The following is a 14,958-nucleotide window of genomic DNA, read 5'->3' on the forward strand; positions in this document are numbered from 1 at the left end:
ATAAGATAATTCTAAAAATAAATTGAGAAAATTTCTGAAGAGAAGAAACAGATATCAATCTATATTTCGGGCGAAAAGTTTTTGAAGTATAAAGTCGCTCGTCGTAATTTCACAACCATGAATTGGAAGTACAAAAAAGCAAAGTTTTGTTTTTAATCATGGAAATGTTGAGGATTTTTCATCTTAATTAATTTTCTCGTATAATACCTCTAAACTATCGTTAAATAAAAATGTCTTTCTACTTTTTTTTTATTTTACAAAAGAAATATTAACCGGAAAAATACATTATTTAGTCGTTTAAATGTGTTGCATTTATAGAAAGTCGGAAATATTACAGAGAGGGAAAACACTTTTTTCACTTTATCAACTACCCTATTATATAACTTTAAATAGTAACATATAAATAACAAAGATTTTTGATGTGTTAATAGTTTTCGTTATTGACTGCAAAGTAACTTTGTATGTTAGAAAAATGCATTCATTTTGTATAATTAATTCGGCTTTGCAAATAAAAGTAATCTTCTGCACTCAGATAATCCACAGTTTATAAAGATATAAAAAATAAAGAAAAACGAACCGCTGATACGATCAGCGGATTCTATCCTCTGAGCCGCAATTAGAAAGAAAAGTTATTTCTTTGTAATAAGTAGTATAACTGGATGTATTTGACTTTCTATATTCGTTACCTATTTTTTGTAAAAAATATCAAATATAATTTTTAAAATTCTTGCATTTATTCACAAAGTGAAAATAGATTTTCGTTAAAAATTTCAAGAAATGTTTAACCATGTAGATCAATTAATGTCAATTAATATAGTGTGAGTACAAAGATATTTGTATCTTCATGTAATTAAATGCCGTTATATGTAAATTTTAATAGAACTTTATATATAGATAGAGATATATTGAAAGGTTTATAACATTCTTTCTGTTTACCATTTTTTATTGTTTCCATAAAAAATTTTTAAAGAATTCACGTTAATTGCTAGAACTATTTTAAATGTTTCTACGCAGTTTGAATTGTTTCTGTGGCTTGTTCGATTTTTTATAAATCTTTTTATTTATGAAATATTTGCTATTTTTAAACCGCAATCGAAATGGTATTATTTGTGAACTTTCGTTGCGTGTAACCTGATTTTTGATAAAAATTTCCAGTCTATTCAGTCGTTTAAATGCTAGAGGGTACACATATGTATATCGAAAAACATTTAAATTGTGATATAAAATATATAGATGTCAAAGGGTTTTATGATATTTTTAATAATTGTTGAGTTAACAGTTTGTTATATTTTTCTCTATTTTGGAAATATAAGGAATGATCTGAAGTCTTAGTTAAGAGTGAAAAGATTTTATGTTTCAAGATAAAATAATCTCGTAACGCCAATTATTTTTACAAATGTAACGAAATGGTATGCATGATTATATCTTGATGACTACGTATGATTATATTTTGTGAATCGGTCATTCGGATTGCTTTAGAAGTAACAATGATGGTAGCGGAAAAGCTATTGCGAAATTTGTTGATGAAAAGCGGCACTAACGTGAGCCAGTGGAATGCTCGACGAAGGAAAGGAATTAACCGGAGACCGTGCTCGCCCGCAAATTGAGTTGCATCAGATCTAGAATTTAAACATTTAAATTAACCCGTTTAGCAAGTCAAAGAGATTAATGCATGCCCACGACTCTCCCTACAATCTGAAACATTTCTATCAATATTATGTATTGTTATATTTCTTTAAATCATGTTTAATTTATTATAAAATAAATAGTTAATATACTTTTTATTTAATCCCCCGTAAGGTTTAAAGTTAACAAATTAGCTTCTTAGACTTGAACAAGAATTCCCTGAGTGTGCACGTTTTATTTTCGATACATGTTTTATATATATATATATATATATATATATATATATATATATATATATACATATTTATATTTTGTCTAAAAAGAATAATTCCTAACAATTAGATTTTTATCCTTTTCATTTGAAAGTCTACCGTAACTACATAAATTTCCTTTTTCTACTGTTATACGGGGTTTCGTCGACAGAACTGGCCGACAGAAAGCGGTACTTTTTCGTTAACTAAATGAGTCGTCTCATGCATCTCTCCAGTTTTCGTCTGAAGTTACTTGGCCAAGCTAGGGAATTTTGGAATAACATTTCGAGGATATAAACGCACTATGTATACACAGGAATATATATGAGAACATTCATTCTCCCTACTTCGAATCGTAGCCAACTTGCGGACAATAGCGTTAAGATAGTATTTGAGAATGAAAAGGAAAGGAAATAAAGGAAAAAAGAAGAGAATTTACGTATAATCGGTCTTGAAAATAGCCGTCGATGAAATTGCGAATCGAGCGAGTCGGCAGCGTAGAAGGGGCTGCATTGGAGGGGCTAAGTTGAAGTGAGTTCAGCGGCTGCTTCGATAACACGGTGGCGAAATGCAAGGCTATTAAACTTTGTTGGAATTTCTAGGACTCACTCGAACCGATTGTCCGAAGAACACGAAAGAAGAACAAGTTGAGGAACGAAGTGAGCTTGTTTGCGGCCGGAGACGAGACCTTATTAGCAGGTATAAAATATTCTCCACGAAAGTTCACTTTCCGTAATGCTGAAAATCAGAGCAATTTATGATCGCGTTACATCGTTGAAAAGTTGAAAAAAGATCGCGTGCCTCGACCTCTCGAATGTGTTCGAATTCGCACGTCCGAATAAACGTTTTCTTGGACAAATTAAGAAAGACAGTAACGTTGAGAGAGGATATAGTAGTAGTCGGATCGTAGTATGAATCGAGTATGACGTGCAATCGAGAAAGAATTCCTAGGTATGTTCTTGCCTGGCGCGGTGATTCTTTGTCAAAGGAACGATACAGTCGTTTCATGGAGAGCCAATAAGGCAAGAGGGAAAGAGTGCTACAAGATGTTAGAAAGAGAAAGAGAAAGAGAGATGGAAGGGTAAAAGGAATTCAATAAGATCGCTTTTTCCGAATCACACGGATGCTCGCTCTAGCTGACATCGAAATAGCAGTTAGAAATTTCCATAGGACGATCGGTGCCTTTGAAGAATGAAGGTAGAAATGGCCGGGATATCCGAGTTGTAAAGGGGGTCCTGAGATGGCCCAGTCTTGATACAATCGTGCATCTCTTCGAGATTTCGAAGATGTCTCTTCGTTCAAGATAGGGATAGGAATATAGAAAGAGAGCCGGGGAAGGGTAACTCTTATGTGTTGTCCGTGAAACGCCGAATGCGACCTAGTTGAATCCTACTTACGTAAAGACGACGTCTTTCAGTCGTATTGTTTGGAAGGATTTAAGCGAATGCGGCCAGTACTCAACTTGGCTGGCTTCACTTATTCTTACTTACACGACACATATGTCGCATTCTCCCGCCCTCTTGAAGAGAGAAGAACCATTTGTCTGGCTTGCCGTGGACTAACTAGGAACCTACTCCGTGCTGCTATCCTCTTTCGTTCCGCGAAGATCGTTTTTAAGCGATGACAAAAGACACGCTTTTCGAGAGTCGCTCCAATCGATCGCTCCTTATTTTTCGGCTTTGTATTTTTTCGATTTTTACGTCTCTCTTCAGCACTACTTTTACTACCAAATTCGTACGTTTTTAAAGATTATTCGAGCCTAATGTATTCGGATTCGACATTAAATATATGTACTATATAGTTTACTGAAAATTTTAAGTAGCGAAAGAGAAGAATTTACGTTCGCCGAAAAATTTATTTTTAATATATAGTAATGATTCATTCAAACGTGCCAAATGGCATGTGTCTTTCATTTCTTCGGATTCGGTTGAACAAGATCTATCGATTTTAGCGATTAAACGATGAGATAGTTAGATGAGTTTAACAGAAATAGAAACACGAAAAGAAAATTTGATCGAGCGTGTAAATGGACTCACCTCCCTATCCGATTCTTTATCTTCTCAGATGCTTTTCAACACGCTCATTCTCTGCTTGTGTTGCTTGTCGTCATCGTTGTCGTCGTGGCGCGATATATCGTGGCTAATAATAAAGACGGGAGTCGTAGAAAGGCGCTTGTATAATGAGCGAATTGTAGATCGCAAATCGCTGATCGGCCATTCCGGCACATATAACGCGGCCGTGAACGTAACGTTAATGTTCCTTTTTCATGAACGAAGACTCATAAAAGCTCGGTTGCTCGTACCATTGGGCGAATTACTCGTTTCGATGAGGAGTACCCTATGAAGAGATTTATACAAGGTACAAAGGTATAACGATGTCGCTTTCTCTTTCTGCTTCTTTTTCTCTATTATTGCGTGCGCCCTCGGCTAGAAGCTTTAGTCCGCATGTAGACGAGTGAACGAACGAGCAAGCACGCCTTATAAGAATTCCTGTCGTTAGCAAGCTGCCCACCAGCATTATGGTACCAGGAACGACACCTGGCACCGTCAAATATCGAATAGTCTCTCCTTTCGTTAGGGCTACGCCATTCGATGTCTCTTTTATTCTCGTTATTACATTATTTTTCATTTTTATTTTTGTATCATCTTTCGTCTCGTACGTGTTTTCCTTTATTTATTTTTATCGCGATCGGTAATTGTGAAATCATCGAGCGAGTCTACCGTTAAATTCGCGAATCCCTTCTCACGTTGATTCGTTCCGTTTCGTTCACTCGTTTCGCGGCGGAAATTCGATATTATTAAGTGGTAAATATGTACACATATACGGCTTTAATCACGTGCCACGAAAATTAATTTTTGGAATATATCGATCGTATTTCGTAGCGCTATGTATGCGCGAGAATATTGAGCGCCGGTCACATTCGATAAATTTATCGTGACGATATTGTCTATTTCGCGACGTCGAACGTGTTCTGTATGTTCGTTTATTGCGGTATTTAAATGAATTGGCTCTCGGTTTCGGCGATTTTACTTTTAGTATACTCAAAATATTCCTTTTAGTCTTCTCACAGATGAATATAAATCGGCTTGGTTTGCATGATGTACCTGAGAGCGATTGACGAATATCAATAAATTTGATTTCGAATAAAATTAAAAAATTTTACTTTACAAAGTGATCGTTCACACGCGATATTCTATCCTCACGTATTTTTTTAAATCACGTATTTGCGCACGTATATCTCGAAATCGAAATATGACATAGTACTGTATAACGTATGTTTCATAAGGAACAAAGTATTTTTTCGCAACAAAAGCGGTTTCTACACGTTTAGCGTTTTCCTTTAGTGTAATATCACGACTTTTCTGAGACTTTTTATTTCTTTATACATTTTTCCTGTGTCATGGCATGATTTACGAGGGTAAGAATATGAGGTCGGATTGTTCTGAACGTATCGTTTGACCATTAAATCGTATTTAGATCGAAACAAAAGGGGACTAAATATATACTTCTCTCCCATTCCTCTTTTGCTCTCTCTCCCTCTCCCTTTTTCTCTGTCTATCTATCTATCTATCTCTCTGTCTATCTCTCTTTCTACAAATCTGCGAGACCGCGTGACGTAAAATTGGAGAATTTTCGGATGGCGAGCTATACCCAGGGAAAACTGTAATTCCATTACTTCTCAATTACTCGCAATTACTCATATTTAAACCAGTAATCGTCAACAAATTCTGCTCGATACACTCGACACCCATAGACATTTTCGTTGTCTGTCGGACAATGGAACGTTAACGTTGCTAACAAATATATACAAACGTGTGTATGTACGCTCGATAAGCTCGCTCGAACGTAAGTGATTCGAAAGGTATACAAAGTCCTTTTTGTTTGCTAACAACCTTCGGATCTTTCAACGAAAGAGCTTTAGCTAGTGTTCAACTCCGATCAACCAACCAACCAATCAACCAACCAATTCGATCGACTTTTCATTTTTTCATAAATAACGCTTCCAAAGGTACGATTAGAATTTCGAATTTTTCCTATCCATTTTGAATTATGTGTGACATTTAATCCTTTTAGTTGCGTACACGTAGATATATGGATACCTACACGCGTATCCTTTTACTCACCTCACATCTTTTATTTAGAACAATCTTAGAAATTCACAGCATGGTAGTTAAATAAAATCGACAGAGGATGAGTATCGCAGAACATATAAATCTGGCATTATCGATGAAACGTTATAATTGTCTTCAAAAGTGAGGTCGAAAAGACTTAGCGATAACTTCGTGCAAAAAAGGAGAAAGGCAGAAATAGAGATAGAGAAAGAAAGGGAAAGAGAAGATCTTCTTGAAGCTCCGCGCCAGTGGCTTCGCGCTCGCGCCGAGTGGCTGAGTGGTGGGAGTAGTGGCACGTTCGAGCAACCCCTCGGAGTTGGCGCGCGCGGAGTGGGGCGTGTGGAACGATAGGAGGAGGGTGTTTCCTCGTGTGTTGGCCTCGAGGATATACTGAGCGACGCACGAGCTCGGAACTTCAGTCTCGAAGCGACGTGCGCTACCCTCGTTGGGATACGCGGTGTCGCTCACGCGCGATTATCATGCTTGAGAAACGTGCTATGTGTTCGTACAGACGACAGGTGCAACCCCTTCTGATGCTCGCTGCTTTTCTCGTTGGCGTCCGAACGGAGATTGTCGGTGAGTTCGGTGTCACCTGTGACGCGTAACTCTCCTTCTGTCTTACTCGGTCCTTTCTTTTCATCTCATCCATCCTCTTTTTTATACCCTTTTTATTTCTTCTCTCGCTCTTTATTATAGAAAAAAAAAAAAAAAACTAGCAAAAAACTAAAGACAAAAGAACGATCGACTCATCTTTATTTTCGTGACGCGATAGGTCACATCCTACTACGGTGAAGTGTCACGTGTGATTGACGCGAAGCGTAAGTTAGGATCGAAAGCCCGTGCAAGAGGGATTATCGTGTGTTATCCTGCGAGAAGTGACGCCTTCGACGTTCGACGTTCCCCTTTAGTTACTAGTACGTCGTGATAGGAATGAGGATCGAAGTATCGAGGTATTTCGGTCGTTGATATATGCGAAAGATAATGCAAGGCTACTCGCTTTATATTGTATAGGTACGTACGTACATATGTATATCTAGGATATTTCGCGATTGAATCGATTTTTCCTATTGAGCGAATACTCGACTTCTAATATTCGATGCACACGTTCGATTCTTCTTTTCCTCTTTTAATTATCTTCGGAAGCAATTCGAACGTTGATCTCTTTGATTAATGTGATCCGTCTTCTAGCGTCCGTATTTATAAATGAACCGTTTTTTCACGCCATCGTGAGATTCGTACTTTAGATGATTTTTAATTGGATGATTATCATGATAAAGGAGCTGTGATAAGGTCATTGGTAATCGGATCGTCCGCCTGTCCCAGGAGATTTGTTATTTTTATTTCCTTTTTTACGTGACTGAGTTTTGTCGAAGCTGGGCTTTGCGCTTGTTATTTTCGGAAAATCCTTGTTATCTTAACACGTGACTTCGTTTCATAAAATCTTTTCTTTAGTTTTTCATGTGTACATCTAGAACCTCCATCCTTTCAATGATATTGATAGTTTCACCGCGTTAGACCGATTTGATTTTGCGAGAAGATACCTTCTAATCGCTCGCGTGTTCGTACACGTTAATTGCAAATTTGAAAGAATCAAAGCATGTTGAATTTATGAGGAAACATTTGCTTAAACACGAGTAAGGCGAAAGTACGATGCAAAGTATTAAGAAACTCGACGTCGTTAAAAACTTGAGAGGAAACTTGGAGAGAATAGAGGAAAGTAGCATTAACAGGATGGTTTAAAACGCATGATTACCATTCTCTCTTGGTCGGTCACTATGGTCATTTCAGAACAAAGTGGTCGAGTTCCTCCAACATGTAATTAGCTTTTGTTTTCTTTATTGCATAAACATAATCTTCTTAGCAATTATCGAAACTTTATTTAGCTTTTAAGATAAAACATTCTTAATCCTTTGACCATCTTCAAAAATTTTCGTTTTCCTCATGTACCGTCTTTCGCACGAATTTCGAAATCTCTTCGATAGTACTCGTTTGCACTTGTAATTTCGTTATTTCTTAAAAAATATACCGCAGTGCTTGTTTCAGCTTCTCTTTTGATGATAGCGATCGTATCTTGATAAAGCTGTCCTTTCTGAAACATGGCAAGTGGTCCGTGAAGTTTGGTGAGTGAAGTTGGATAGCCGTCGAAGAAATCCAATTTCCCATACGTGAATCTTCTTTTTTACATTTCGACGTCGATCGATGATCCAGTAGAAAGTTTCGTAGGCAATTTCGATACTTTATCTTCTTGATTCTTGTAGAATCCACGCGACGGAGACGTACATCCATGATCCTAGTTCGTTTAAAAATGAACTTTATTTTATTATTTAATTGTTAACGTCTTGTTTGTATTTTTTTCGATTGTAATAAAGTCATTTGATAAAGTTTAAGTTAAGCGTACGATTACCTTCGTTAGAATAAAGTTCATTAGCTCCGTCAGATGTAGTTCGCACTTTCGCGCGTTCGTCTAATAGAGCGTAATACTAGTGAGGTGATATGGTGGTAATATTGTTGGTAATACCATAAATCATATAGCGTGTCGTGAGCTATTAAAATAATCGTAACGACCAAATCTTGACGAGGAGAACTGTTAAAAGAGGAGTAGACAGAGAAAAAGAGAGAAAAGGAAAGAAGAAGGGTGATTTTTCCTTCGTCATCGATATTCGTTCAAAACACAAATAGACTACTCTTCTATGCAAAAGCTACAATAATCAATAATAATTTTTTTATAATTCATAACGTATAAGAAAAATGCATTAGTCAGATATTTAATTTTATGCAATTATTAAATCATGATATCATTGGAATAAAATGTATATTTTCGTAGGTGCTCGGCCAGTACTTGAGATATATTCATTTCAACATTATTAATCGATATAAGGAAACGAAGAACCGCTTTGAGAGTTTCGTTTGTATCTAAGCCTTGTTTATTCGCTTTCGTAATGATGGTTTTACGAATAGACGAAGTAGAAGTTGATGAGTTAACGAAAAACAAAAAATGTGGGGATTGAAAAGGAAAGGGTGAATGTAAGATGAAAATAATCCGGGTACGGGCAACGATATAATTTCGTTTGGGAGTGGAAGTAGACAGATGGCTTTCACGAGTATCGTTCAAATCCTTCGGCCATAAAATTGATCAAATTCTGAGATACGGAACCGGCAAATGCTTTGAATCCAATAAAGAGGATTAAGTGTACTGAGCTGTAAACACGGTTTGATTGAATTCTAGGACGACCGAGGGAGTACTTGCTATGTGTATATCCTTGTATGAGAACGCAAGAAAACAAAAGGGCGCGCCGAGACTTCTTCCACTTTCATTACCGTTGAAAGTGTCGCGACGTTTGTCTTCTCCTAAATTGGATATCCTCTAAGAGGAAGACTCGAATCGCAGACTTCTTTTTCGCGCAGAAATTTTAAACCAACTTCTCTGGAACTTCTTACTCTTTTATCTATAATGGACTAGTACAATTCTTTAATGGATCAATTATATTGCATGAAATTTTTTAATCTTTTCTCTTTTTTTTTTAGTAAGAAATAAACATTATGTAAGAATTCGCGTAAATCGCGATTATACCATCTTCTTGTTTTGATTTGAATTGAAAAGATTAGTGGCAAAATGCTTTGCGAATTTGTTAATTTGCAAAATTTGTTAAATTTTCCGAGTGAGTAACGCTCGAAACGGTATTACAAAACGATAAATGTGAATTGTATATGCGTAGTTTTAAATAAATAAATTGTGTATGCGTAGTTTTAAATATTTTGTAACGTTGCGGCTTTTATCGATAATTTACTTTCAACTAAGTATTACGCACGATATCTGGGAATACGAGATAGAAATGAACGAATGGTTGAAAAACGGAAAGCGACACTACTGAAATGTCATTTGAATATTTCGCATAGAACATATTTCATCGTTATTGTCTCATAAACATATTGCCATGCATGTTACCATCTCGATGTTTTACTAATAATATCAGCGATAACGTCAAGTCATCATTAATAAAAATTTTTATTCCACTTTCTTCGATCTTACAGAAGTATAATATTATGAATTATATGAGTCACTAAGAGCATTAATATGTTGTATTTGAAAAAATATTCTTTTTATATCTTATTTTATCTAAAAGTATGTTGTCCGAAAACTGTAATAGATCTGAATTCACAAAACGTGATGCCACGAGATGTGCAAGAGTATTATTACCTTCATTTTATACATACAGAAGAATGCATTTTCTCATTTGTAGAGATTCTCACGTTTTAATTATATTTTGGTAAAAATTGTTCAAATGTAATAATTGGAATGGTCTAGTAAGTACTTTTTTCTCTATCAAAAGTTATTACTAGAATTTCGTTAGTTACAAAGTTACGAAGAAAGAGTTCTTATTGGTGCAGTTACTCTCAGCTGTTGCTGACATTTCATTTACTCAAGTTGCATTGAAAAAGTCCAATTCTATTGACGCAATCGTGTTACAAATTGATTCATGAGTTGTCTGTCTATTTCTCTTTTTCTTTCTTTTTCTCTTTTTCTAACATATATTATGTACGTACAAATACCAAATCTATTTTACTTATTTAGCATTTAATTCAATTTATTTATTTATCCGTTTTATTTATTTAGCATCGATGTTTTTTATTATTTGTAAGGAGGTTCGATTCAGTAACAACGATTGTTCATCGTAATACAGCTAAAAGAGAGAATAAACACTGGACGGTATCCAAACTAAAATGCTTCTAGGTTGAATGCGTTACACTTTTAAATTCCTTCGTGATTAATGAGTTCTTCGTTAATTCAACGTTAGTTTAGATGGAACAAAGTTGCCCGAGTTAAGAGAGAACGTTCTAATCAGCCGACTCGAAGTTATCTATATACGATTCGAACAACGATTCAATTAACTGCGCATTTTCGCGGACATGAAGAGCTATTCGGCTTGATTAACCTATCCGAAGAGGTTTCCGTACATACTCGACACGAGCGAATGTTCGTCGTTGTATTGTAGTGTACGTTCGATTAAAAGCCTACATGCATACATTTTCACAGTAACCTATTAGCTTAAATATGATGCTTTAATAACTGCAATCACATAAAAGATTCTAAGAGATGTCAATGAAAAACGACGTGTAATGTGGCGGATTAGTGAAACAATCTCTGTAACGTCGAGGATGGTGGTAATTTACGCCGATGATACAAGTTTAATGAATTCGCGACGTATAGGAACAAATGGATAATGCCACGTACACACTAGTTATCCGACATTGGAACTGTTTGCCATATATCGTATCCTTTGTACTATAATTGCGACGAATTGCATTGTATGCATGACATTTGGACATAGTGAATGGAACGGTTTTATCTTTAGAGATAATATCAAGATTGACAATAAGAGAGAAAACGAGAGAGAAGGAGTAAAAAGGATCTTGAATCTGAGGTTCAATGTGAACGTGGATTAAAGCTAGTCTTCCGAACGAATTCCCTTGGATCTTGCGGTACATCACCTTGAAGCATCCCTCTCATTCTCTCTCTCTCTCTCTCTCTCTCTCTCTCTCTCTCTGTCTCTCTAACTCTCTATATCTCCCTCTGCCTCTCATTTTTTTCGTTAATGTGCTTTCTCAGTGCAAGCTTATCCAAGCCACGTTCGAGATTCTTTTCTTTTTGTATCTCGTTAATCTCCAGCTTTTAGTTTGGAGTCGGTAACGTTTCATTTTCCGCGTCGAATAGATTTTCATATTCCAGCTTCTGCTGTTGTTACTACGTCACTGTAATAAGATTCACTGCTATCACCGCGTTTATGAAAGAAAAGTTGAGAAGAATGATCGGTTTGGTAGAAAATTCACTTAAAGAATGACTTCTTTTAACAAGGGAACCGCGTTACAAGCATTTCGATCGCGTGCATCGCCCGTTCGTTCGTCCCTTCGGCTTTTCTACGATCGATATCACTGCCGCTAGCTTACCGCGAACTTACGGATATTCAAATCTTGCGGTGGCATAAACCTACCACCCCATTTTCTATTCCTATTTCTCCACCTCTCTTCTTTCGAGCCATATTCACGAAATCATAATCGAGTCAGAAGCGTGTACATTGTTATACGTTTCTATTTAATTTAAGGAACTGACGCTTCGCGAAGTAAAAAGCAAAACTTTTCATCTTCTAAAAAAAAAAAAGAAAAAAGAAAAAAGAAAAATAGTGTCAAATTTTTAAATAAGCAATAAACAAAAATTCTATCGGTTTTTACGAGACGAGATTGTTCAAAATAATTTTGGCAAAGAAATTAGTTGCAACTATGCTGGCAATTTTATCGGAATTTGAGATAGGATAAAAGTTTATTTTTCTCTGTCTTTTTTGTTTTTCTTTTTTTCTCTCTCTCTTTTTTTTTTTACGTAAATATCGATACGCTTTTCTCTATATTTCGACGAGATTTACGAGGCTCACCACTACGGAAAATTTTTTATCGAAAGGTTGAATCGAACCTTCCGCAGGGGTTTTCTATTTATTTTCCACAAAATATTACTGGGATCGTTCGTTAACAGCGGTGAGAGAGTTTTAATCGTTCGAATGCCATATGCAAATGTTCCCTCGATCGCGCGCATTGCGTTTAGCAAATGATTCTCAATGCTAGTAACCAGCAGCTGTTTGTATTGTTTCACGTACAGCGAGCATAATTTTCTCCTTCGTAAGTAGGAAGACTCACGTTATCGTGCATGGTATTCCGGTGTAAGACGGCAGAATTTCGCGAAGTGCCGGCTTCTAACGAAGGTGAAATTTCATTCGTGCAAAAAAGAACATCCGCTTGCCTCGTACACACAACAGGCGCGCGCGCGTTAGTTTTTACATATAGTGATCGCTCGTTCAACACTGATGCGAGACTCTACTGAATTATGTTAATGGACGAAAGAAAAGTTATTATCGGCGTAGAGACTATATCTCCTACAATATCTCTACTCTTCCGAGGCGTTCATTTTATGTGTCAAGTATTGCACGCGACGTTACGTAAATAATATATTTACGTACCACTTGTCTATTTACGTCAAGATACTAAATTTGTGTCTTTCTTTTTTTCTTATTTTTTTTTTGTAGTAATGGAAAAAAGAAGAAGATATTTTCAATCTTTTTGCTATGGAATTTTTAATAATATTCGTCCTTCTTTGACGGCATGTACTTTCATTTGAAGTACATGTAATAAATTTTTCAACGTAAGACTTGTAATACGGCTCCGTACTAAATACACTTTTCTCTTTGTTCAATAGTTCAACTACCATAATTACGAATAATTTTTAAATAAGACACGTTGATCTATATTCTGCCGTGCACGAATAGGTATAATAAAAAGAAATAATCATGCATAAAAAAAATTCTGCCTTACGTTACAGATGTGACAGTTTCATAATTGCAATAATGCTTTTGTAAAAGAGATCGATTTAATATGTAACGACGTTGTTCATCCTGCATATATTCGTATACATATCGTAAATAAGGAACAGAGGATGAAGCATTTAAATTCTTACAAGGTAATATCTCGAAAACAATCAAAGATATCGAAGTATATACCACTTTTGAGATATCAAATGGTCTCGAGAGGTATTTTATGTTCAGTATCAATCTAAAAAGCTTAGTACGTGTGCATTTTATATCCGTGAAAATAGCAAAATTTGGGAGTGAGCAATAATTGGCGATAATATATTTGCATGGTACCTCGTTTATGCCAATTCCCATATTTGTCGTGTCTGACCCACAACCGATTTTCGTCGTCAGAGTCAAGTGACTTTTCCAATACACGAAACTAAAACAAGTTCGTAACTGGCTGGAATCATTGGCTTTTAAAATCGTTTCTGAACTTTTTTCTTTGCTTTAACGGTATTTATAAACTTTCCATTTGCGGATAGATTTGGAAAAAAAATTATCCGAAATAATATTAAAAGCGTCAAAAGGAGAGAGAACGTCATAACGAAACTTCGAGTCCTTCTTTTGGGATTATCGCCAATGAAATCATTCGTTTTCGTATTTCTCACTACTAATTCCCGCAAACGTTTGAACGTTCTACCATTGAAAAAGTAAAGAAAGAAGAAGCAAATCGAAAAGAGGGTGAAATACTAACTTTATTTCGCTTTAATGCTCGTTAAAAAGGTCGATTTTGTAACTGCAATTTTCTGCTCGCGCGATCATCTCTCGAATAATTCGATAGCGAATGCTCGACGAAGAGATTTATTGGAGCGCGTCGAATCTACAAAAATGTTTGATTCTCTTCTCCGTTTTTCAACTTAGGTACCTATATCTCTCGGTATTTATTAAGATTTCCCAACGAGTTGTATTTTCATTTCATTCTTTGAATTATATGCGCTTGCGCTTTACACATATTGCCGTCAATCGATGAACTACTGCTCTTCTACAACCTAATCTCGCGTTAATTGCAAAATTAGTACCTAGATAACCATAATTGATACGTATTATATCGATAATGGAATCAGCAATATCGTTTCCGATTACATCGTCACAACGACCGGATTGATGTATCATTTAATAATTGAGGCATCATTCATAGAAAGAGAAATTGTCTTAATTAAGAACTATGGTACGTACAGCGAGCATATAACACTTTTCAATGTGTAGTGGTAATTTTAAAGTCATGATTAGTATTTTTCGTTTTGGCGTAGATACGCAAAATGTAGAAATGATATTCATGTAGGTATATGCATAGATATTGGATATACATAGATGATGACAAGACAATTTGTATTTTAGCTAGAAAAGCAAATAAGAATAGAGAAACGAGTCATGTTAACGTAAGACAAAAGAGAATAAGAGAGAGAGAGAGAGAGAGAGAGAGGGAGAGAGAGAGAGAGAGAGAGAGTGAAAGTAAAATGTATGGTCTTGATATTGATGCTTCGACATCGTGTGGTTTTATGCATCCTACCGAGTACGAGCATAACGTCAGGATGCCTGATCAAGGGGACGTTGTATAAAGCGAAAGAGCAATAT

General features: G+C 35.9%; 1 protein-coding gene across 2 annotated transcripts in view; it reads left to right on the forward strand.

Annotated features, from left to right (window-relative positions):
- Positions 1 to 6,292: 6,292 nt before the first annotated feature.
- Positions 6,293 to 14,958, forward strand: part of LOC122628320 (neurotrimin-like) — a 148,071-nt gene continuing 139,405 nt past the window's right edge. For both annotated transcript variants that reach the window (XM_043810506.1, XM_043810507.1), the window contains exon 1: positions 6,293 to 6,565. In XM_043810506.1, the coding sequence (XP_043666441.1) occupies positions 6,469 to 6,565 (97 nt within the window). In that variant the 5' untranslated portion in view covers positions 6,293 to 6,468. The remainder of the gene's footprint in view (positions 6,566 to 14,958) is intronic.

The sequence above is a fragment of the Vespula pensylvanica genome, chromosome 4 (genome assembly GCF_014466175.1).
Source record: "Vespula pensylvanica isolate Volc-1 chromosome 4, ASM1446617v1, whole genome shotgun sequence".
NCBI lineage: Eukaryota > Metazoa > Arthropoda > Insecta > Hymenoptera > Vespidae > Vespula > Vespula pensylvanica.